Source organism: Oncorhynchus mykiss, chromosome 24 (assembly GCF_013265735.2).
Source record: "Oncorhynchus mykiss isolate Arlee chromosome 24, USDA_OmykA_1.1, whole genome shotgun sequence".
NCBI lineage: Eukaryota > Metazoa > Chordata > Actinopteri > Salmoniformes > Salmonidae > Oncorhynchus > Oncorhynchus mykiss.
The window spans coordinates 41810544-41835543 of record NC_048588.1 but is presented as its reverse complement, the minus strand read 5'-3'; the positions used below and the strand labels follow the sequence as shown (position 1 = coordinate 41835543).

The 25000-nt window shown below is 47.5% G+C and overlaps 1 protein-coding gene across 2 annotated transcripts in view; it reads left to right on the top strand.

Moving 5' to 3' along the window:
- Window positions 1-25000, top strand: part of zbbx (zinc finger, B-box domain containing) — an 88592-nt gene that overhangs the window by 30004 nt on the left and 33588 nt on the right. For both annotated transcript variants that reach the window (XM_036961523.1, XM_036961521.1), the window contains exons 8-14: window positions 4957-5136; window positions 5234-5453; window positions 9882-10011; window positions 15656-15729; window positions 21467-21588; window positions 21732-21784; window positions 23792-25000. The exon at window positions 23792-25000 is cut by the window's right edge and continues 233 nt beyond it. In XM_036961523.1, the coding sequence (XP_036817418.1) occupies window positions 4957-5136; window positions 5234-5453; window positions 9882-10011; window positions 15656-15729; window positions 21467-21588; window positions 21732-21784; window positions 23792-25000 (1988 nt within the window). The remainder of the gene's footprint in view (window positions 1-4956; window positions 5137-5233; window positions 5454-9881; window positions 10012-15655; window positions 15730-21466; window positions 21589-21731; window positions 21785-23791) is intronic.

The window sequence follows — 25000 nt, the reverse complement described above, 5'->3', positions numbered from 1 at the left end:
TACGTCTAGACTGAAAGACAACGGGCAATTTAGCTAACTGGATCCAAACCTCACCATCTCGTATACCATCTCTATACCACCTTTAAGATGTGTTTTTAAGGGTGTTATTTTGACTAGGGATGTAAACTAACATACAAAAAAGGTATTGTTTAAACGATAAGAAATAAAAAATCTTAAAAAATGACATGAATTCACAATTCAGATACAATATGATTCTGCGTATGACCCAATGATTTATATAAACAATTGATTTGACCACTAGGGGGCAATGGAGTCCTGGTTAGCTAACATACGTCTCTCACCTTACTGATGTTCCCCATCCACTCAGCAGCCATGGTAGTCAATGCTGTTTTTGGTTCTCTGCTGTGTCCCGCTCTTCCATGTTCTCAGTTGTCAGTGTGTGAGAGATCTCATCCATGTGATGGCTCGTTGCAGTGATGTATGATGGCATGGTCATAGACGTCCCCGTCCGGTGTTTGAGAGCTCACGCTTTGTACTTGCAGAGCGACCGTTGTGCAATTTCTCCATCCAGGCCGTCATGGTTTTTCGACATGGCATGTTGTAGTCTGGTTCTAGATATGCCATCAGGGCATTGAAGTTGACATCCTCTACCGTTGACAATGGCTGCATATTAACTGCAATCATTTCTGTAGTCAGCGCTGTGAGTTTCTCACTCCCTTATCGCACTGCTGCCAACAACGGGTTGGCTCGTATGGTGACTCCCTTTCAGATGGTTAAGTATTACACCACAGGAGGTTGGTGACGTCTTAATTGGGGAGGATGGGCTCTTGGTAATGACTGGGGTGGAATCTGTGGAATGGTGTCAAAATACATCAGACACGTGGTTTCCGTGGTTTCCATGTGTTTGATTCCACTCCATTTACTCCGTTTCCGTGGTTTCCATGTGTTTGATTACATTCCATTTACTCCGTTTCCGTGGTTTCCATGTGTTTGATTCCATTCCATTTACTCCGTTTCTGTGGTTTCCATGTGTTTGATTCCATTCCATTTACTCCGTTTCCGTGGTTTCCATGTGTTTGATTCCATTCCATTTACTCCGTTTCCGTGGTTTCCATGTGTTTGATTCCATTCCATTTACTCCGTTTCTGTGGTTTCCATGTGTTTGATTCCATTCCATTTACTCCGTTTCCGTGGTTTCCATGTGTTTGATTCCATTCCATTTACTCCGTTTCCGTGGTTTCCATGTGTTTGATTCCATTCCATTTGCCCCGTTCCAGACATTATTAAGAGCCGTCCTCCTCTCAGCAGCCTCCACTGACTGCCACTGTAGCTCAATTCCACCTGGCAAAGTATTGAGTTCATTTAACCACCTTCTCATTTAACTTCTCACAGTATTGAGTTTATTTAACCACCTTCTCATTTAACTTCTCACAGTATTGTGTTTATTTAACCACCTTCTCATTTAACTTCTCACAGTATTGTGTTTATTTAACCACCTTCTCATTTAACTTCTCACAGTATTGTGTTTATTTAACCACCTTCTCATTTAACTTCTCACAGTATTGTGTTTATTTAACCACCTTCTCATTTAACTTCTCACAGTATTGTGTTTATTTAACCACCTTCTCATTTAACTTCTCACAGTATTGTGTTTATTTAACCACCTTCTCATTTAACTTCTCACAGTATTGTGTTTATTTAACCACCTTCTCATTTAACTTCTCACAGTATTGTGTTTATTTAACCACCTTCTCATTTAACTTCTCACAGTATTGTGTTTATTTAACCACCTTCTCATTTAACTTCTCACAGTATTGAAGGACTTAGCTGCTGTCTCGTCCCTGTCTCTCTCTCTCTCTGCCATTTTTTTCCAACTGTTAAACGACGATGACGTGCGGATCGTTTTATCTCCAAGATGCATATCTCCTACTAAATCAAAATCAAATCAAAATCAAATCAAATTTTATTTGTCACATACACATGGTTAGCAGATGTTAATGCGAGTGTAGCGAAATGCTTGTGCTTCTAGTTCCGACAATGCAGTAATAACAAGTAATCTAACTAACAATTCCAAAACTACTGTCTTGTACACAGTGTAAGGGTATAAGGAATATGTACATAAGGATATATGAATGAGTGATGGTACAGAGCAGCATAGGCAAGATACAGTAGATGGTATCGAGTACAGTATGTACAAATGAGATGAGTATGTAAACAAAGTGGCATAGTTTAAAGTGGCTAGTGATACATGTATTACATAAGGATACAGTCGATGATATAGAGTACAGTATATACGTATGCATATGAGATGAATAATGTAGGGTAAGTAACATTATATAAGGTAGCATTGTTTAAAGTGGCTAGTGATATATTTACATCATTTCCCATCAATTCCCATTATTAAAGTGGCTGGAGTTGAGTCAGTGTCAGTGTGTTGGCAGCAGCCACTCAATGTTAGTGGTGGCTGTTAAACAGTCTGATGGCCTTGAGATAGAAGCTGTTTTTCAGTCTCTCGGTCCCAGCTTTGATGCACCTGTACTGACCTCGCCTTCTGGATGATAGCGGGGTGAACAGGCAGTGGCTCGGGTGGTTGATGTCCTTGATGATCTTTATGGCCTTCCTGTGACATCGGGTGGTGTAGGTGTCCTGGAGGGCAGGTAGTTTGCCCCCGGTGATGCGTTGTGCAGACCTCACTACCCTCTGGAGAGCCTTACGGTTGTGGGCGGAGCAGTTGCCATACTAACCATACTAATGTTAAAGCATTGTTACTTGAGTTATTTACATTTATATTTTTCACTTTATGATGATGATCGGGACTTGTTAGTGGTAGTTTTGTGAAAACTATACTTTAACTTACATTTTTTGTAATGGATTTTAGGGGATTTTTTCTAAACCTTAACGATCCCAATGTTGTTTAAACGTCCACACCTATACTTTTAACATTTGGAGGATAGTTGGATGAAATAAACTCAGCAAAAAAATAAACGTCCTCTCACTGTCAATTGCGTTTATCTTCAGCAAACTTAACATGTGTAAATATTTGTATGAACATAACAAGATTCAACAACTGAGACATAAACTGAACAAGTTCCACAGACATGTTACTAACAGAAATGGAATAATGTGTCCCTGAACAAAGGGGGGATCAAAATCAAAAGTAACAGTGGCCACCAGCTGCATTAAGTACTGCAGTGAATCTCCTCCTCATGGACTGCACCAGATTTGCCAGTTCTTGCTGTGAGATGTTACCTCACTCTTCCACCAAGGCACCTGCATGTTCCAAGAAATGTATAGGGGGAATGGCCCTAGCCCTCCTATACAACAGGTCCCAGATGTGCTCAATGGGATTGATATCCGGGCTCTTCGCTGGCCATGGCAGAACACTGACATTACTGTCTTGCAGGAAATCACACACAGAACGGGCAGTATGGCTGGTGGCACAGTCATGCTGGAGTGTCCATGACGGACCCTCCACCTCCAAATCGATCCCGCTCCAGAGTACAGGCCTCGGTGTAACGCTCATTCCTTTGACGATAAACGCGAATCCGACCCTCACCCCTGGTGAGACAAAGCCGTGACTCGTCAGTGAAGAGCACTTTTTGCCAGTCCTGTCTGGTCCAGCGACGGTGGGTTTGTGCCCATAGGCGACGTTGTTGCCGGTGATGTCTGGTGAGGACCTGCCTTACAACAGGCCTACAAGCCCTTAGTCCAACCTCTCTCAGCCTATTTCAGACAGTCTGAGCACTGATGGAGGGATTGTGCGTTCCTGGTGTAACTCGGGCAGTTGTTGTTGCCATCCTGTACCTGTCCCGCAGGTGTGATATTCAGATGTACCGATCCTGTGCAGGTGTTACACGTGGTGTGCCACTGTGAGGATGATCAGCTGTCCATCGTGTATCCCTGTAGCGCTGTCTTAGGCTTCTCACCGTACGGACATTGCAATTTATTGCTCTGGCCACGTCTGCAGTCCTCATGCCTCCTTGCAGCATGCCTAAGGCACGTTCACGCAGATGAGCAGGGACCCTGGGCATCTTTTTTTGGTGTTTTTCAGAGTCAGTAGAAAGGCCTCTTTAGTGTCCTTAAGTGGATCATAACTGTGACCTTAATTGCCTACCGTCTGTAAGCTGTTAGTGTTTTAACGACCGTTCCACAGGTGCATGTTCATTAATTATTTATGGGAAACAGTGTTTAAACCCTTTACAATGAAGATCTGTGAAGTTATTTGTATTTTTACGAATTATCTTTGAAAAACAGGGTCCTGAATAAGGGACGTTTCTTTTTTTGCTGAGTTTATATTCCTTATTCTCCTGTTTTCATTTCTATCTCCTATTATATTACTCTATCTCTAGCTCTAGCTCTCCTCTCTCTCCCTCCCTCCCTCCCTCCCTCCCTCCCTCCCTCCCTCCCTCCCTCCCTCCCTCCCTCCCTGCCTCCCTCCCTCCCTCCCTCCCTCCCTCCCTCCCTCTCTTCCCCCCTCCCTCCCTCCCTACCTCCCTCCCTCCCTCCCTCCCTCCCTCCCAGTGAGGCCGATGCCTCAAGGACACAACATCGTTGATAGAGATAGGTTAACCTGTGTGGTCACACTGGTGATTGATAGAAGGAATAATGGCCTTAGCCCCTGGCACAGAGAGAATCAATCAGACCCTGTTTTTAAGGCATATTCATAGAGGACGTTCATATTTGATCCATATTTGATGTGTGGATTTTAATTTAAATAATGTCATTTGATGGTGGAAGTGATTTCCTGTTTCAGGGGTCAGGAGGAGAATTTGTGAATGAGCCCATGTGCTTCATGGGTAATTATATACATGGTGAGTTGGGCAGCGTAGAATAGTGTGAATAGAACTGGTAGCCCTGAGCCATCTTCTCAGAGCCATGCTGTAGCAACAGGAGTAGTCGTAAAGATGTGTGTGTGTGTGTGTGTGTGTGTGTGTGTGTGTGTGTGTGTGTGTGTGTGTGTGTGTGTCACTCATCACTCCCCCTCTCTCCTCACAGACAGAGATCCAGACCTCGGTGAGCACGCTGGATGTTGTGAGTCACTTCCAGAGACAAGTTCAGCCCAACCCCAAGTCTGATTCCCAAATGGCTGGGAGAGGTGGAGGGGCGAGGGGGCCGGAGAGAAGGACCCAGGCCGCTCCCGCTGTTACACATACCCACAATGCACAGGGAAGCCAGGTGAGAGGTCATCAGGAGAAAATGTCCTTAGCCAGGTTATTAAAAAAGCTACCTTCCTCCTTTCTTAAAGTGATCATTGTGTTTCTCAATGTCACAGGTTTTAGTTGTGAATCCCTTGGGGGAGGAGGAAGAGGAGTTTGATGAACTGGAGGATGAAGAGGAGAAGGAGATGCTGACTACCTCACTGCTGGGAGGACAATATGATGAGGAGGAGTCAGCTCTCTCCTTTCAGGAGGCACTCAGGCAGTGGAGAGGAGAGAGAAGAGAGGGAGGAGAGAGAGGAGATGCAATCTGGAGACCCTTCCAAGCACGGACAGGTATAACACACACACACACACACACACACATACACACACACACACACACACACACACCATGCAATGACTAATGGTTTGGTTTACAGACAGGGGAACGTACTAGAACTACACATCCACTCAGACAGCGATGGATGATTGGTAATAGTAGAAACTATAAAGGCAGACATACAGGCAGAAGTGCTCAACATATACCTGGCATCCTTCACCTGCCCACTCCTTTCTTTCTCTGTCTCTCCCTCGTTCTCTCCCTCTTTCAGTGCTCGTATTGTGAAACGTTTGTTTGGTCCACTCATGTGACTAGTCTTCTCTGTCTCTTTCACTGCCCTGAAACGATAGAGCTATAGTACTGGGTCTCAGTCTGTGTCGATGTCCACCTCCTCTTCCTCCTCTTCTGTGTTGTGTTAAAAAGCAGTACAGTAGTGATGTTTGGGGTTGTTATGAGGACAGGACACACTGTAGAGGTACTGCTATATACAGTATGAATCCCTGTGGTGAAACACTGTAGAGGTACTGCTACATACAGTATGAATCCCTGTGGTGAAACACTGTAGAGGTACTGCTACATACAGTATGAATCCCTGTGGTGAAACACTGTAGAGGTACTGCTACATACAGTATGAATCCCTGTGGTGAAACACTGTAGAGGTACTGCTACATACAGTATGAATCCCTGTGGTGAAACACTGTAGAGGTACTGCTACATACAGTATGAATCCCTGTGGTGAAACACTGTAGAGGTACTGCTATATACAGTATGAATCCCTGTGGTGAAACACTGTAGAGGTACTGCTACATACAGTATGAATCCCTGTGGTGAAACACTGTAGAGGTACTGCTACATACAGTATGAATCCCTGTGGTGAAACACTGTAGAGGTACTGCTACATACAGTATGAATCCCTGTGGTGAAACACTGTAGAGGTACTGCTATATACAGTATGAATCCCTGTGGTGAAACACTGTAGAGGTACTGCTACATACAGTATGAATCCCTGTGGTGAAACACTGTAGAGGTACTGCTACATACAGTATGAATCCCTGTGGTGAAACACTGTAGAGGTACTGCTACATACAGTATGAATCCCTGTGGTGAAACACTGTAGAGGTACTGCTACATACAGTATGAATCCCTGTGGTGAAACACTGTAGAGGTACTGCTACATACAGTATGAATCCCTGTGGTGAAACACTGTAGAGGTACTGCTACATACAGTATGAATCCCTGTGGTGAAACACTGTAGAGGTACTGCTACATACAGTATGAATCCCTGTGGTGGGTGAGAAAGCACCGTACAGATGGAGGTTTGGGTTTGGGGGAGGCATCAGGGGTGAAGTTAAAGCTGGAATCTTTAAAGACAGTGACACTGTTTCAGTTACAACGATGTTGGGGCAGACAGTGAGACTGTTTCAGTTACAACGATGTTGGGGCTGACAGTGACACTGTTTCAGTTACAACGGTGTTGGGGCAGACAGTGACACTGTTTCAGTTACAACGGTGTTGGGGCAGACGATTCCATCTGTAAGGGATGGATAATGGTGATTAAAGACTAGGACTGGAGCTAATGTTCAGGACAGGAAGAGGATTAGAAGTGAAGGATGAAGACTAATGTCCATCTTGCGCTGGACTAAGTACCCCCCCCCCCCCCCCCCCACACTCTGATCTCTTCAGGTCCTATAGAAAGGGCTTACCGCTGCAGAAAGGGCTAGAGTCATGGTTGCTGCATATTGAGATAATTAGAGCAGGAGATAATGATAGAAGTGATAGGAGAGGTTCCGCTATAGAGATAATGATAGCAGTGTTGGGAGGGGTTCCACTACAGAGATAATGATAGTAGTGATAGGATAGGTTCCACTATAGAAATAATGATAGCATTGATAGGAGAGGTTCCACTATAGAGATAATGATAGCATTGATAGGAGAGGTTCCACTATAGAGATAATGATAGCAGTGATAGGTGGGGTTCCACTATAGAAATAATGATAGCATTGATAGGAGAGGTTCCACTATAGAGATAATGATAGCAGTGATAGGTGGGGTTTCACTATAGAGATAATGATTGCAGTTTTGGGAGGGGTTCCACTATAGAGATAATGATAGCAGTGATAGGTGGGGTTTCACTATAGAGATAATGATTGCAGTGTTGGGAGGGGTTCCACTATAGAGATAATGATGGCAGTGATAGGAGGGGTTCCACTATAGAGATAATGATTGCAGTGATAGGAGGGGTTCCACTATATAGATAATGATTGCAGTGATAGGAGGGGTTCCACTATAGAGATAATGATAGCAGTGATAGGTGGGGTTCCACTATAGAGATAATGATAGCAGTGTTGGGAGGGGTTCCACTATCGAGATAATGATAGCAGTGATAGGAGGGGTTCCACTATAGAGATAATGATAGCAGTGATAGGTAGGGTTCCACTATAGAGATAATGATAGCAGTGATAGGTGGGGTTCCACTATCGAGATAATGATAGCAGTGATAGGAGGGGTTCCACTATAGAGATAATGATAGCAGTGATAGGTGGGGTTCCACTATAGAGATAATAATAGCAGTGATAGGTGGGGTTCCACTATAGAGATAATGATAGCAGTGTTGGGAGGGGTTCCACTATAGAGATAATGATAGCAGTGTTGGGAGGTGTTAGCTGGCTTCCAGGTTAATTTATTCATTTATTTCACCTTTATTTAACCAGGTAGGCCAGTTGAGAACAAGTTCTCATTTACATCTGCGACCTGGCCAAGATAAAGCAAAGCAGTTCGACACAAACAACGACACAGAGTTACACATGGAGTAAAACAAACATACAGTCAATAATGCAGTTGAAGAAAATCTATATACAGTGCAAATGAGGTGAGATTAGGCAGGTAAGGCAATAGATAGGCCATGGTGGCGAAGTAAATACAATATACCAATTAGACACTAGGGTGATTGATATGCAGAAGATGAATGTGCAGGTAGAGATACTTGGGTGCAAAGGATCAAGATAAATAAATAAATACAGTATGGGGATGAGGTAGTTGGATGGGCAATTTACAGATGAGCTACAGTATGTACAGGTGCAGCGATCTGTGAGCTGTTCTGACAGCTGGTGCTTAAAGCTAGTGAGGGAGATGTGAGTCTCCAGCTTCAGAGATTTTTGCAGTTCGTTCCAGTCATTGGCAGCAGAGAACTGGAAGGAAAGACGGCCAAAGGAGGAATTAGCTTTGGGGATGAGCAGTGAGATATACCTGCTGGAACACGTGCTACGGGTGGGTGTCGCTATGGTGACCAGTGAGCTGAGATAAGGCGGGGCTTTACCTAGCAGAAACTTGTAGATGACCTGGAGCCAGTGGGTTTGGCGACGAGTATGAAGTGAGGGCCAGCCAACGAGAGCGTACAGGTCGCAGTGGTGGGTAGTATATGGGGCTTTGGTGACAAAACGGATGGCACTGTGATAGACTACATCCAATTTGTTGAGTAGAGTGTTGGGAGGCTATCTTGTAAATGACATCGCCGAAGCCGAGGATCGGTAGGATGGTCAGTTTTACGAGGGTATGTTTGGCAGCACGAGTGAAGGAGGCTTTGTTGCGAAATAGTTCAGCCGATTCTAGATTCAATTTTGGATTGAAGATGTTTAATGTGAGTCTGGAAGGAGAGTTTACAGTCTAACCAGACACCTAGGTATTTGTAGTTGTCCACGTATTCTAAGTCAGAAGCGTCCATAGTAGTGATGCTGGACGGGCGGGCAGGTGTAGGCAGCGATCGGTTGAAGAGCAGAGCAGTTGGAGGAGGAACACTTGAGAAGGTGTTTGGCCGTTTTATTAGTTCTCTAATGCTTGGACAGACTTTGCTTCACTCCCTTTATTTCTGCATTTTGCCTAATTTCTTCTGTCAACCCATTGGCAGGGAAACCTAATGTAAAGCTGGCATTACACCAAATGTGTCCAGAGTAGTGCCATAACATGTCTGCCTCTCCTTCTCCCTCTGCCTCTCTTTCTCCCTCTGTCTCTCTTTCTCCCTCTGTCTCTCCTTCTCCCTCTGTCTCTCTTTCTCATTCTGTCTCCTTCTGCCTCTGTCCACTCCTTCTCCCTCTGTCTCTTCTTCTCTCTCTATCCACTCCTTCTCCTTCTGTCTCTCTTTCTCCCTCTGTCCACTCCTTCTCCTTCTGTCTCTCCTTCTCCCTCTGTCCACTCCTTCTCTCTCTGTCCACTCCTTCTCCCTCTGTCTCTCTTTCTCCCTCTGTCCACTCCTTCTCCCTCTGTCTCTCCTTCTCTCTCTATCCACTCCTTCTCCCTCTGTCTCTCTTTCTCCCTCTGTCCATCCCTTCTCCCTCTGTCCATCCCTTCTCCCTCTGTCCATCCCTTCTCCCTCTGTCTCTCTTTCTCCCCTTCCCCTTCTCCAAATCTCCCTTCTCCCTTTTCTTTAACTCTCTCTCTTCGTGTAGTATCAGTGGAAGTGATGGGGACCCAGTCAGACCTGAGTAACAGTGGGGCTGAGAGAGGACCAGTGAAGGTGGAGTTCACCCAACACAGTCTCAGTTACATGGACAGACTTCTCATCAAGAGACACCGCAGGTGAGAGAGAGAGAGAGAGAGAGAGAGAGAGAGAGAGAGAGAGAGAGAGAGAGAGAGAGAGAGAGAGAGAGAGAGAGAGAGAGAGAGAGAGAGAGAGAGAGAGAGAGAGAGAGAGAGAGAGAGAGAGAGAGAGAGAGAGAGAGAGAGAGAGAGAGAGAGAGAGAGAGAGAGAGAGAGAGAGAGAGAGAGAGAGAGAGAGAGAGAGATGAATTCAGAGAGAGAAAGACAGAGAGAGAAAGACAGAGAGAGTGAGAGTGAATTGAATTCAGAGAGAGAAAGACTGTAGAGACGAGAGAGAGGAGAGAGAGATAGAGAGAGAGCGGAGAGAGAGAGAGTGAATTGAATTCAGAGAGAGAGAGACTGTAGAGAGAAAGACGAGAGAGAGAGAGAGAGAGACTTGGGGAGAGGGAGACCAGGGGTGACAGTGAAGTGCGGCACTGTCCAAAGTGTTAATTTATCTCATTTCAACACAGTGGATCCACACAGTGGATCTCATTTCAACACAGTGGATCTCATTTCATCACAGTGGATCTCATTTCAACACAGTGGATCTCATTTCAACATAGTGGATCTCATTTCAGCACAGTGGATCTCAACACAGTGGATCTCATTTCAACACAGTGGATCTCAACACAGTGGATCTCATTTCAACACAGTGGATCTCATTTCAGCACAGTGGATCTCATTTCAACACAGTGGATCTCATTTCAGCACAGTGGATCTCATTTCAACACAGTGGATCTCATTTCATCACAGTGGATCTCATTTCAACACAGTGGATCTCATTTCATCACAGTGGATCTCATTTCAACACAGTGGATCTCATTTCAACACAGTGGATCTCATTTCATCACAGTGGATCTCATTTCAACACAGTGGATCTCGTCAGCTTCAACACAGTGGATCACATTTCAACACAGTGGATCTCATTTCATCACAGTGGATCTCATTTCATCACAGTGGATCTCATTTCAACACAGTGGATCTCATTTCAACACAGTGGATCTCATTTCAGCACAGTGGATCTCATTTCATCACAGTGGATCTCATTTCAACACAGTGGATCTCATTTCATCACAGTGGATCTCATTTCAGCACAGTGGATCTCATTTCAGCACAGTGGATCTCATTTCAACACAGTGGATCTCATTTCAGCACAGTGGATCTCATTTCAGCACAGTGGATCTCATTTCAACACAGTGGATCTCATTTCAACACAGTGGATCTCATTTCAACACAGTGGATCTCATTTCAGCACAGTGGATCTCATTTCAGCACAGTGGATCTCATTTCAACACAGTGGATCTCATTTCAGCACAGTGGATCTCATTTCAGCACAGTGGATCTCATTTCAACACAGTGGATCTCATTTCAACACAGTGGATCACATTTCAACACAGTGGATCTCGTCAGCTTCAACACAGTGGATCACATTTCAACACAGTGGATCTCGTCAGCTTCAGCACTAACTTTACGATCACACACACAAACAATGCAGTACACTGAGGCACAGTTGGAGAAACACAGGCACATGTGCACACACACCCAGTCACATACGGCATGCTCCAACAGGACCCAGGCAGAGAGAGCGTTAACTTTTATGTTCTCATTACCATCTCCCAGTATGGTTCATGTTTAATACGCATGAAGCAGAAAAACTGGCAAACCTCTGGAGCCAACAACCTCATGATGAGAAAGAGAACTTAGTATCAGGTCACTCACTCACTCACTCACTCTCTCTCTCACTCACTCACTCACTCACTCACTCACTCAGTCACTCACTCACTCAGTCACTCACTCAGTCACTCACTCACTCACTCTCACACACACACCCCCCCCCCCCCCCCCCCCCCCCCCCCCCCCATCTTGGCTGTCTATCAAATGTGATGATGGCCATGCTCCATTTGTGGCTGGGAGGAGAGCTGCTACCATTTGATGTGTCTGTGGAGGCCAATGCTGCTGGCTGGCTGAGAGGATTATCAAGTTCCATGGTTGCCATGGTTCTAATGAAATTCTATGGTTGCCATGCCTCTAAGGTCTCCTCTCGTGGAGGGGCAGGATTGTAAAGCTATTACGTTGAACACCTTTTGACCAGCACTGATTTCAGCTGAGTTGTTTCTGGAGTGGACTAGCCATAAGTCCTCTGCTCCTTTCTCTTCAGAGGCAATCTCTGCTGCCTGCGTTGGGACCGCTGTAGCATTATGGGGGAGGAAGGGAGTGAGGAACAGGGGGAGGCGGAGCTAGGGGGTGGAGAGGGGAGGCAGAGCTAGAGGGTGTAGTAGCAGAGGGGGGAGGAGAGGGGGAGGTAGAGCTAGAGGGTGTAGTAGTAGGGGGGGGGGGGGAAGAGGGGGGTGGCAGAGCTAGAGGGTGTAGTAGCAGAGGGGGGAGGAGAGGGGGAGGTAGAGCTAGAGGGTGTAGTAGTAGGGGGGGGGGAGAGGGGGGTGGCAGAGCTAGAGGGTGTAGTTGTAGAGGGGGGAGGCAGAGCTAGGGGGTGTAGGAGTAGAGGGGGAGGCAGAGCTAGAGGGTGTACTAGTAGAGGGGGAGGAGAGGGGGAGGCAGAGCTAGAGGGTGTAGTAGTAGAAAGGGAGGAGAGGGGGGAGGCAGAGCTAGAGGGTGTAGTAGGAGAGGGGGAGGAGAGGGGGGAGGCAGAGCTAGAGGGTGTAGTATCAGAGGGGGGAGGAGAGGGGGAGGCAGAGCTAGAGGGTGTAGTATTAGAGGGTTGAGGAGAGGGGGGAGGCAGAGCTAGAGGGTGTAGGAGTAGAGGGGGAGGCAGAGCTAGAGGGTGTAGTATTAGAGGGTTGAGGAGAGGGGGGAGGCAGAGCTAGAGGGTGTAGGAGTAGAGGGGGAGGCAGAGCTAGAGGGTGTAGTATTAGAGGGTTGAGGAGAGGGGGGAGGCAGAGCTAGAGGGTGTAGTAGTAGATGGGGAGGAGAGGGGGGAGGCAGAGCTAGAGGGTGTAGTAGTAGATGGGGAGGAGAGGGGGGAGGCAGAGCTAGAGGGTGTAGTAGGAAAGGGGGAGGAGAGGGGGGAGGCAGAGCTAGCGGGTGTAGTATCAGAGGGGGGAGGAGAGGGGGAGGCAGAGCTAGAGGGTGTAGTAGTAGAGGGGGAGGGGAGGGGGGAGGCAGAGCTAGGGGGTGTAGTATCAGAGGGGGAGGGGGAGGAGGGGGAGGCAGAGCTAGAGGGTGTAGAGGTTGGAGGAGAGGGGGGAGGCAGAGCTAGAGGGTGTAGGAGTAGAGGGGGAGGCAGAGCTAGGGGGTGTAGTATTAGAGGGGGGAGGAGAGGGTGGAGGCAGAGCTAGAGGGTGTAGTAGTAGAGGGGGAGGCAGAGCTAGAGGGTGTAGTAGTAGAGGGAGAGGCAGAGCTAGAGGGTGTAGTAGTAGAGGGGGAGGCAGAGCTAGAGGGTGGAGTAGTAGAGGGGGAGGAGAGGGGGAGGCAGAGCTAGAGGGTGTAGTAGTAGAGGGGGTAGGAGAGGGGGGTGGCAGAGCTAGAGGGTGTAGTAGTATAGGGGGAGGCAGAGCTAGGGGGTGTAGAATTAGAGGGGCGAGGAGAGGGGGGAGACAGAGCTAGAGGGTGTAGTAGTAGAGGGGGATGAGAGGGGGGAGGCAGAGCTAGAGGGTGTAGTAGTAGAGGGGGGAGGAGGGGGGAGGTAGAGCTATAGGGTGTAGTAGTAGAGGGGGGAGGAGAGGGGGGTGGCAGAGCTAGAGGGTGTAGTAGTATAGGGGGAGGCAGAGCTAGGGGGTGTAGAATTAGAGGGGCGAGGAGAGGGGGGAGACAGAGCTAGAGGGTGTAGTAGTAGAGGGGGATGAGAGGGGGGAGGCAGAGCTAGAGGGTGTAGTAGTAGAGGGGGGAGGAGGGGGGAGGTAGAGCTATAGGGTGTAGTAGTAGAGGGTGTAGTAGTAGAGGGGGAGCCAGAGCTAGAGGGTGTAGTAGTAGAGGGGGAGGCAGAGCTAGAGGGTGTAGTAGTAGAGGGGGGAGGAGAGGAGATGAGGGTACAGGGAATATAATGAGGGAAATGAGGAGAGGAGGGTACAGGGAATATAATGAGGAGAGGAGGGTACAGGAAATATAATGAGGGAGAGATGAGGAGAGGAGGGTACAGGGAATATAATGAGGGAGAGATGAGGAGAGGAGGGTACAGGGAATATAATGAGGGAGAGATGAGGAGAGGAGGGTACAGGGAATATAATGAGGGAGAGATGAGGAGAGGAGGGTACAGGGAATATAATGAGGGAGAGATGAGGAGAGGAGGGTACAGGGAATATAATGAGGGAGAGATGAAGAGAGGAGGGTACAGGGAATATAATGAGGGTGAGATGAGGGAGAGGAGGGTACATGGAATATAATGAGGGAGAGATGAGGAGAGGAGGGTACAGGGAATATAATGAGGAGAGGAGGGTACAGGGAATATAATGAGGAGAGGAGGGTACAGGGAATATAATGAGGAGAGGAGGGTACAGGGAATATAATGAGGAGAGGAGGGTACAGGGAATATAATGAGGAGAGGAGGGTACAGGGAATATAATGAGGGAGAGATGAGGAGAGGAGGGTACATGGAAAATAATGAGGAGAGGAGGGTACAGGGAATATAATGAGGAGAGGAGGGTACAGGGAATATAATGAGGAGAGGAGGGTACAGGGAATATAATGAGGGAGAGATGAGGAGAGGAGGGTACATGGAAAATAATGAGGAGAGGAGGGTACAGGGAATATAATGAGGAGAGGAGGGTACAGGGAATATAATGAGGAGAGGAGGGTACAGGGAATATAATGAGGAGAGGAGGGTACAGGGAATATAATGAGGAGAGGAGGGTACAGGGAATATAATGAGGAGAGGAGGGTACAGGGAATATAATGAGGAGAGGAGGGTACAGGGAATATAATGAGGAGAGGAGGGTACAGGGAATATAATGAGGGAGAGATGAGGAGAGGAGGGTACATGGAAAATAATGAGGAGAGGAGGGTACAGGGAATATAATGAGGAGAGGAGGGTACAGGGAATATAATGAGGAGAGGAGGGTACAGGGAATATAATGAGGAGAGGAGGGTACAGGGAATTTTGAGAGGGAGAGCAATTATTAACTGCAGAGTAAACATATGCTGTTTTGGATTTAAACCATAGTGTTGTTGGAAATCCTTCACCCAGTCCAAACCCTGTGGAACACCTTGGCCTGGCTCTCTGGCCGTAGGCCTGGAATGGGATGAGTTTGGAAGAGAGGGGGGACGAGGGAGAGTCGAGGGAGATCTATCTGTCTGTCTGTCTGTCTGTCTGTCTGTCTGTCTGTCTGTCTGTCTGTCTGTCTGTCTGTCTGTCTGTCTGTCTGTCTGTCTGTCTGTCTGTCTGTCCGTCCGTCCGTCCGTCCGTCCGTCCGTCCGTCCGTCCGTCCGTCCGTCCGTCCGTCCGTCCGTCCGTCTGTGTCTAATCTAATCTATGTGTCTGTTTGAAAATCTCTCCATCGCATCCAACTGTCTCTTTGACATCGAGAGAGCTCTACCCATCCATCTATCCGTTTAATCTATCTGTCGCTTCTGGGTGGGGTCACGGTGGGTGAGAGGGGGGAGGGAGAGAGAGAGGTGCAGGGGATGATGGTAGTGGAAAGAGGGACATCTATCTAATCTGTCTGTTTTGGGTCGGGGGTCTTTTTGTCAGGAAGCCGATGGAAGCCTATCAACCAGTGTCCTCCCTGATCTCAGTGCAGAGCTCCCCAACACACACACTGACAGGTGGGTTACACACACACACACACACACACACACACACACACACACACACACACACACACACACACACACAAAGACACACACACACACACACACACACAAAGACACACACACACACACACAAAGACACACACACACACACAAAGACAGACACACACACACATACACACACGCACAAAGACAGACACACACACACACACAAAGACAGACACACACGCTCCAAACAAGTTTAAAGAATCACCTCCTTCCTTGTGGGTCAACTGTTTCTCTCTCTTCCCGTCCTTGCCAGCGTGACGAGTAATCACTGGCTGTGTCTGGGCAGGTGGCCGTTAGGGCCGGCTGATGCCTGACAGGGTGCACTCTAACTGGGCAGGGGGTGCAGGAGTGGGGGTCAGACCTGCATCTCACTAGTCAGTGGAGCCTGCTGGGTATCTGGCCACCTTACAGTTGTCGGAGTAAGGCTTCTCTGGGTTATCTGCTCCTGTAGCTTCCCCCCAATAAACAGAACATCAGTCAGACTCGATGTATACAGTCAGAACTTGGGCTCCTGAGTGGCGGAGCGGTCTAAGGCACTGCATCTCAGTGCTAGAGGTGTCAGTACAGACCCTGGTTCGATTCCGGGCTGTATCACAACCGGACGGGATTTGGAGTGCCATAGGGTCGCGAACAATTGGCCCAGAGTCATCCAGGTTAGGGTTTGGCCGGGGTAGGCCGTCATTGTAAATAAGAATTTTTTCTTAACTGACTTGCCTGGTTATATTAAAAAATGATCTAAAAATCACCCTTAGTCCTCCCTCTTTCCAACTATCTCCTTCGGTTCCCCCACCCTCAGTCCTCCCTCTTTCCAACTACCTCCTTCAGTTCACCCACCCTCTGTCCTCCCTCTTTCCAACTACCTCCTTCAGTTCACCCACCCTCAGTCCTCCCTCTTTCCAACCTCCTTCAGTTCACCTACCCTCAGTCCTTCCTCTTTCTAACTACCTCCTTCAGTTCACCCACCCTCTGTCCTCCCTCTTTCTAACTACCTCCTTCAGTTCACCCACCCTCTGTCCTCCCTCTTTCCAACTACCTCCTTCAGTTCACCCACCCTCTGTCCTCCCTCTTTCTAACTATCTCCTTCAGTTCACCCATCCTTAGACCTCCCTCTTTCTAACTACCTCCTTCAGTTCACCCATCCTTAGACCTCCCTCTTTCCAACTACCTCCTTCAGTTCACCTACCCTCAGTCCTTCCTCTTTCTAACTACCTCCTTCAGTTCACCCACCCTCTGTCCTCCCTCTTTCCAACTACCTCCTTCAGTTCACCCACCCTCTGTCCTCCCTCTTTCCAACTACCTCCTTCAGTTCACCTACCCTCAGTCCTCCCTCTTTCCAACTACCTCCTTCAGTTCACCCACCCTTAGACCTCCCTCTTTCCAACTATCTCCTTCAGTTCACCCACCCTCTGTCCTCCCTCTTTCCAACTACCTCCTTCAGTTCACCCACCCTTAGACCACTCTCTTCTCAACCCCTGCCCCACTAAACATCTGTCAGACTCACATTCCCAGGTAGTCCAGTTCCTCTAAAGGACAGAACATGAATCAAAACCATTAACCTCCTGAATCTACTGGTTACATCTCCTTCTACCTTCTCAAACCATGTACCCTCTCAAAACGGGCTAATTCTAGTGATATGACCCCACTCAAATACCTGCCCCTATACCCTGTCGATACTATTGACGTTGAAGCATTGTTTGTGTAAGAAAAATATCTAAAAGTTATTCAGCTATTCAAACTCTTGAGTTTTTTTGCTCAGATTTTTCACAACTGTCTGGGAGTTGCAGGTTCAATCTTCAAATTCTCTGTATCAGATAGCTAGTCCCCTCGACCTGTCTCTTAGGACAGTCCAGTTTCCCAGACAGCTCGTCCCCTCGACCTGTCTCTTGGGACAGTCCAGTTTCCCAGACAGTTCGTCCCCTCGACCTGTCTCTTAGGACAGCCCAGTTTCCCAGACAGCTCGTCCCCACGGCCTGTCTCTTAGGACAGTCCAGTTTCCCAGACAGCTCGTCCCCTCGACCTATCTCTTAGGACAGTCCAGTTTCCCAGACAGCTCGTCCCCACGGCCTGTCTCTTAGGACAGTCCAGTTTCCCAGACAGCTCGTCCCCTCGACCTGTCTCTTAGGACAGTCCAGTTTCCCAGACAGCTCGTCCCCTTCAAATCAAATCAAATCAAATTTTATTTGTCACATACACATGGTTAGCAGATGTTAATGCGAGTGTAGCGAAATGCTTGTGCTTCTAGTTCCGACAATGCAGTAATAACAAGTAATCTAACAATTCCACAACTACTGTCTTATACACAGTGTAAGGGGATAAAGAATATGTACATAAGGATATATGAATGAGTGATGGTACAGAGCAGCATAGGCAAGATACAGTAGATGGTATCGAGTACAGTATATACAGTGCCTTGCGAAAGTATTCGGCCCCCTTGAACTTTGCGACCTTTTGCCACATTTCAGGCTTCAAACATAAAGATATAAAACAGTATTTTTTTGTGAAGAATCAACAACAAGTGGGACACAATCATGAAGTGGAATGACATTTATTGGATATTTCCAACTTTTTTAACAAATCAAAAACTGAAAAATTGGGCGTGCAAAATTATTCAGCCCCCTTAAGTTAATACTTTGTAGCGCCACCTTTTGCTGCGATTACAGCTGTAAGTCGCTTGGGGTATGTCTCTATCAGTTTTGCACATCGAGAGACTGACATTTTTTCCCATTCCTCCTTGCAAAACAGCTCGAGCTCAGTGAGGTTGGATGGAGAGCATTTGTGAACTGCAGTTTTCAGTTCTTTCCACAGATTCTCGATTGGATTCAGGTCTGGACTTTGACTTGGCCATTCTAACACCTGGATATGTTTATTTTTTAACCATTCCATTGTAGATTTTGCTTTATGTTTTGGATCATTGTCTTGTTGGAAGACAAATCTCCGTCCCAGTCTCAGGTCTTTTGCAGACTCCATCAGGTTTTCTTCCAGAATGGTCCTGTATTTGGCTCCATCCATCTTCCCATCAATTTTAACCATCTTCCCTGTCCCTGCTGAAGAAAAGCAGGCCCAAACCATGATGCTGCCACCACCATGTTTGACAGTGGGGATGGTGTGTTCAGCTGTGTTGCTTTTACGCCAAACATAACGTTTTGCATTGTTGCCAAAAAGTTCAATTTTGGTTTCATCTGACCAGAGCACCTTCTTCCACATGTTTGGTGTGTCTCCCAGGTGGCTTGTGGCAAACTTTAAACGACACTTTTTATGGATATCTTTAAGAAATGGCTTTCTTCTTGCCACTCTTCCATAAAGGCCAGATTTGTGCAATATACGACTGATTGTTGTCCTATGGACAGAGTCTCCCACCTCAGCTGTAGATCTCTGCAGTTCATCCAGAGTGATCATGGGCCTCTTGGCTGCATCTCTGATCAGTCTTCTCCTTGTATGAGCTGAAAGTTTAGAGGGACGGCCAGGTCTTGGTAGATTTGCAGTGGTCTGATACTCCTTCCATTTCAATATTATCGCTTGCACAGTGCTCCTTGGGATGTTTAAAGCTTGGGAAATCTTTTTGTATCCAAATCCGGCTTTAAACTTCTTCACAACAGTATCTCGGACCTGCCTGGTGTGTTCCTTGTTCTTCATGATGCTCTCTGTGCTTTTAACGGACCTCTGAGACTATCACAGTGCAGGTGCATTTATACGGAGACTTGATTACACACAGGTGGATTGTATTTATCATCATTAGTCATTTAGGTCAACATTGGATCATTCAGAGATCCTCACTGAACTTCTGGAGAGAGTTTGCTGCACTGAAAGTAAAAGGGCTGAATAGTTTTGCACGCCCAATTTTTCAGTTTTTGATTTGTTAAAAAAGTTTGAAATATCCAATAAATGTCGTTCCACTTCATGATTGTGTCCCACTTGTTGTTGATTCTTCACAAAAAAATACAGTTTTATATCTTTATGTTTGAAGCCTGAAATGTGCCAAAAGGTCGCAAAGTTCAAGGGGGCCGAATACTTTCGCAAGGCACTGTACATATGAGATGAGTATGTAAACAAAGTGGCATAGTTAAAGTGGCTTGTGATACATGTATTACATAAGGATACAGTCGGTGATATAGAGTACAGTATATACGTATGCATATGAGATGAATAATGTAGGGTAAGTAACATTATATAAGGTAGCATTGTTTAAAGTGGCTAGTGATATATTTACATCATTTCCCATCAATTCCCATTATTAAAGTGGCTGGAGTTGAGTCAGTGTCAGTGTGTTGGCAGCAGCCACTCAATGTTAGTGGTGGCTGTTTAACAGTCTGATGGCCTTGAGATAGAAGCTGTTTTTCAGTCTCTCGGTCCCAGCTTTGATGCACCTGTACTGACCTCGCCTTCTGGATGATAGCGGGGTGAACAGGCAGTGGCTCGGGTGGTTGATGTCCTTGATGATCTTTATGGCCTTCCTGTGACATCGGGTAGTGTAGGTGTCCTGGAGGGCAGGTAGTTTGCCCTCGGTGATGCGTTGTGCAGACCTCACTACCCTCTGGAGAGCCTTACGGTTGAGGGCGGAGCAGTTGCCGTACCAGGCGGTGATACAGCCCGCCAGGATGCTCTCGATTGTGCATCTGTAGAAGTTTGTGAGTGCTTTTGGTGACAAGCCGTATTTCTTCAGCCTCCTGAGGTTGAAGAGGCGCTGCTGCGCCTTCTTCACAATGCTGTCTGTGTGAGTGGACCAATTCAGTTTGTCTGTGATGTGTATGCCGAGGAACTTAAAACTTGCTACCCTCTCCACTACTGTTCCTTGACCTGTCTCTTACGACAGTCCAGTTTCCCAGGATGTTTTCTGTCTTTCCTTTTCTTTCACTCTAAAATGAGTGCTGTGTGAAGTCTTTACTAAGGACAGGAGAGGAGGGCTGTCTGCTAAGGACAGGAGAGGAGGGCTGTCTACTAAGGACAGGAGTGGAGGGCTGTCTGCTAAGGACAGGAGTGGAGGGCTGTCTGCTAAGGACAGGAGAGGAGGGCTGTCTGCTAAGGACAGGAGAGGAGGGCTGTCTACTAAGGACAGGAGTGGAGGGCTGTCTGCTAAGGACAGGAGTGGAGGGCTGTCTGCTAAGGACAGGAGAGGAGGGCTGTCTGCTAAGGACAGGAGAGGAGGGCTGTCTACTAAGGACAGGAGAGGAGGGCTGTCTACTAAGGACATGAGAGGAGGGCTGTCTACTAAGGACAGGAGAGGAGGGCTGTCTACTAAGGACAGGAGAGGAGGGCTGTCTACTAAGGACAGGAGATGAGGGCTGTCTACTAAGGACAGGAGAGGAGGGCTGTTTACTAAGGACATGAGAGGAGGGCTGTTTACTAAGGACATGAGAGGAGGGCTGTCTACTAAGGACAGGAGAGGAGGGCTTGTCTACTAAGGACAGGAGAGGAGGGCTGTCTACTAAGGACAGGAGAGGAGGGCTGTTTACTAAGGACATGAGAGGAGGGCTGTTTACTAAGGACATGAGAGGAGGGCTGTCTGCTCAGGACAGGAGAGGAGGGCTCTCTACTAAGGACAGGAGAGGAGGGCTGTTTAGTAAGGACAGGAGAGGAGAGCTCTCTCTCTATCCCCCCACACCATCTATCTCTCCTTCTGCCCGTCTCTCGCTGTCCCTCTTCCCCCTCATTACCCCCCCCCCCCACTCTCTCTGTAACAGTGTGTGTGTTTGGTTGTTCTCTCTAGCTGAGGATGTGGAGTTGAGGAGGTACTGTGCCTCGCTGTTTGCTGTGTCATCCTGCGGGGGCAGCGCTGAGCCAGAGCCCTCACCTGGATCGTGTCTGAGCATAGAGGAGTTAGATGAGGAGGTGAGTCTTAAGAGGCCTCTTAAACCACCCTCCAATATCTGCTGTTACTATGGAGACACACACACACACACACACACACACACACACACACAGGCCTGTCTGCGAATAGGATTTACTTCTCTCTCTCTTTTCGTTCTTCACAGACAGTTAGAGACAGAGGGTTTGTTACTGAACAGAAGGCTGAAGACAACACAAAGTAAGACAAAGGTTTCCTCTGAAGCCACAGCAACAATTTCAAGCTCATCATCCTGGCCTCTGGCCTTGAAGTGGCAACATCACATATTTCATTATATCAACTTAACTTGGGAGAGGTGGACTGACTGCTTGATGTGATTATTACTTACAAAGGAGAATGTTATTGAGAAGTGTTGTATTTTAGAGGAGAGAGAGGGAACACTGTGGATAGCGTAGGGCTGGGTGTTTAGAGGGAACACTGTGGATAGCGTAGGGCTGGGTTTTTAGAGGGAACACTGTGGATAGAGGAGGGCTGGGTGTTTAGAGGGAACATTGTGGATAGAGGAGGGCTTGGTGTTTAGAGGCAACACTGTGGATAGAGGAGGGCTGGGTGTTTAGAGGCAACACTGTGGATAGAGGAGGGCTTGGTGTTTAGAGGCAACACTGTGGATAGAGGAGGGATGGGTGTTTAGAGGGAACACTGTGGATAGAGGAGGGCTGGGTGTTTAGAGGGAACACTGTGGATAGAGGAGGGCTGGGTGTTTAGAGGGAACACTGTGGATAGAGGAGGGCTGGGTGTTTAGAGGGAACACTGTGGATAGAGGAGGGCTGGGTGTTTAGAGGGAACACTGTGGATAGAGGAGGGCTGGGTGTTTAGAGGGAACACTGTGGATAGAGGAGGGCTGGGTGTTTAGAGGGAACACTGTGGATAGAGGAGGGCTGGGTGTTTAGAGGGAACACTGTGGATAGAGGAGGGCTGGGTGTTTAGAGGGAACACTGTGGATAGCGTAGGGCTGGGTGTTTAGAGGGAACACTGTGGATAGAGGAGGGCTGGGTGTTTAGGCGGCAGGGTAGCCTAGTGGATAGAGGAGGGCTGGGTGTTTAGGCGGCAGGGTAGCCTAGTGGTTAGAGCGTTGGACTAGTAACCGGAAGGTTGCGAGTTCAAACCCCCGAGCTGACAAGGTACAAATCTGTCGTTCTGCCCCTGAACAGGCAGTTAACCCACTGTTCCCAGGCCGTCATTGAAAATAAGAATTTGTTCTTAACTGACTTGCCTGGTTAAATAAAGGTAAAATAAAAAAAAATAAATAAATTAGAGGGAACACTGTGGATAGCGTAGGGCTGGGTGTTTAGAGGGAACACTGTGGATAGAGGAGGGATGGGTGTTTAGAGGGAACACTGTGGATAGAGGAGGGCTGGGTGTTTAGAGGGAACACTGTGGATAGAGGAGGGCTGGGTGTTTAGAGGGAACACTGTGGATAGAGGAGGGCTGGGTGTTTAGAGGCAACACTGTGGATAGAGGAGGGATGGGTGTTTAGAGGGAACACTGTGGATAGAGGAGGGCTGGGTGTTTAGAGGGAACACTGTGGATAGAGGAGGGCTGGGTGTTTAGAGGGAACACTGTGGATAGAGGAGGGCTGGGTGTTTAGAGGGAACACTGTGGATAGCGTAGGGCTGGGTGTTTAGAGGGAACACTGTGGATAGCGTAGGGCTGGGTGTTTAGAGGGAACGCTGTGGATAGAGGAGGGCTGGGTGTCCTATCTATCTATCTATCTATCTATCTATCTATCTATCTATCTATCTATCTATCTATCTATCTATCTATCTATCTATCTATCTATCTATCTATCTATCTATCTATCTATCTATCTATCTATCTATGTTTTCAATTCAATTCAAGGGGCTTTATTGGCATGGGAAACATGTGTTAACATTGCCAAAGCAAGTGAGGTAGATAATATACAAAAGAGAAATAAACAATAAACATTAACAGTAAATACAGAACAGTAAGTACACATACAGAAGTGTCAAAACAATAAAGACAATCCAGATATCATATTATATATACAGTGTTTTAACAATGTACAAATGGTTAAAGGACACAAGATAAAATAAATAAGCATAAATATGGGTTGTATTTACAATGGTGTTTGTTCTTCACTGGTATCTATCTATCTATCTATCTATCTATCTATCTATCTATCTATCTATCTATCTATCTATCTATCTATCTATCTATCTATCTCAGGCAAGAGGAAGTCAATGCAATTGGAGGTCCTAACCTGTCCCACAATGCATTGTCCCAGGGAGCCATGTTGTCTGGGTCTCCAGTGACCTGGTCACCTCGCCCTCCGTTGGTCTCTAAAGTGGGGACCACTCAGATACCACAACCTGACCACACTAGTGTACGGTCTCCAAGGTCCACCACTGCGTCACCTCAGCCCAGAGGACCAAAGACCCCTGGGTCGTCAACCAAGACACCAGCCAAGTCAACACGAACGGACTGCTCTTACAACCTCCATCAGTCAACTCTAGACCCCTCATCCCCCAGCCCTTCTCCCTCTACACCCAATCCAGAGCTCTTATCTGCAGGGCCCCCATTCTCTCTGTCTCCCTCTCCACCCTCTCTCCACTCCCTCAGGTCCACATCCTCTCTGTCTCCCTCTCCACCCTCTCTCCACTCCCTCAGGTCCCCATCCTCTCTGTCTCCCTCTCCACCCTCTCTCCACTCCCTCAGGTCCACGTTCACTCTCTCACCTTCGAGCCTCTTGGAGCCAGAGTCACCTCCGTTACCCAAAGGTCTTCAGGCCTCCAGGTTTATTTACCCCAAACACCTGCGTGACAGGTTGTCACCTCCAAAACCTGTCTCCCTGAAGTCTCAGTCATCGCCGTCACCATCCTTATCGTCCGCCTTGCCGTACTCTCAGTCACCTAGGAAGCGATTATCCAGCAGGTCACAAAATACCAAGCCACCCAGTGACCCTCTCTCTCCCGTGTCACCAGGAAGTCCTGCGTCCTACAGGTCACCTCCAAAACCGTTATCCACCATGTCAACACCATCACCTCCAGATGCTCTGTCCTCTAGGAAGGTGTGGATTCCATCACAAAAGGAACCCCTATCCACCATGCCAACGCCATCACCTCCAGATGCTCTGTCCTCTAGGAAGGTGTGGATTCCATCACAAGAGGAACCCCTATCCACCATGCCAACGCCATCACCTCCAGATGCTCTGTCCTCTAGGAAGGTGTGGATTCCATCACAAGAGGAACCCCTATCCACCATGCCAACACCATCACCTCCAGATGCTCTGTCCTCTAGGAAGGTGTGGATTCCATCACAAGAGGAACCCCTATCCACCATGCCAACGCCATCACCTCCAGATGCTCTGTCCTCTAGGAAGGTGTGGATTCCATCACAAGAGGAACCCCTATCCACCATGCCAACGCCATCACCTCC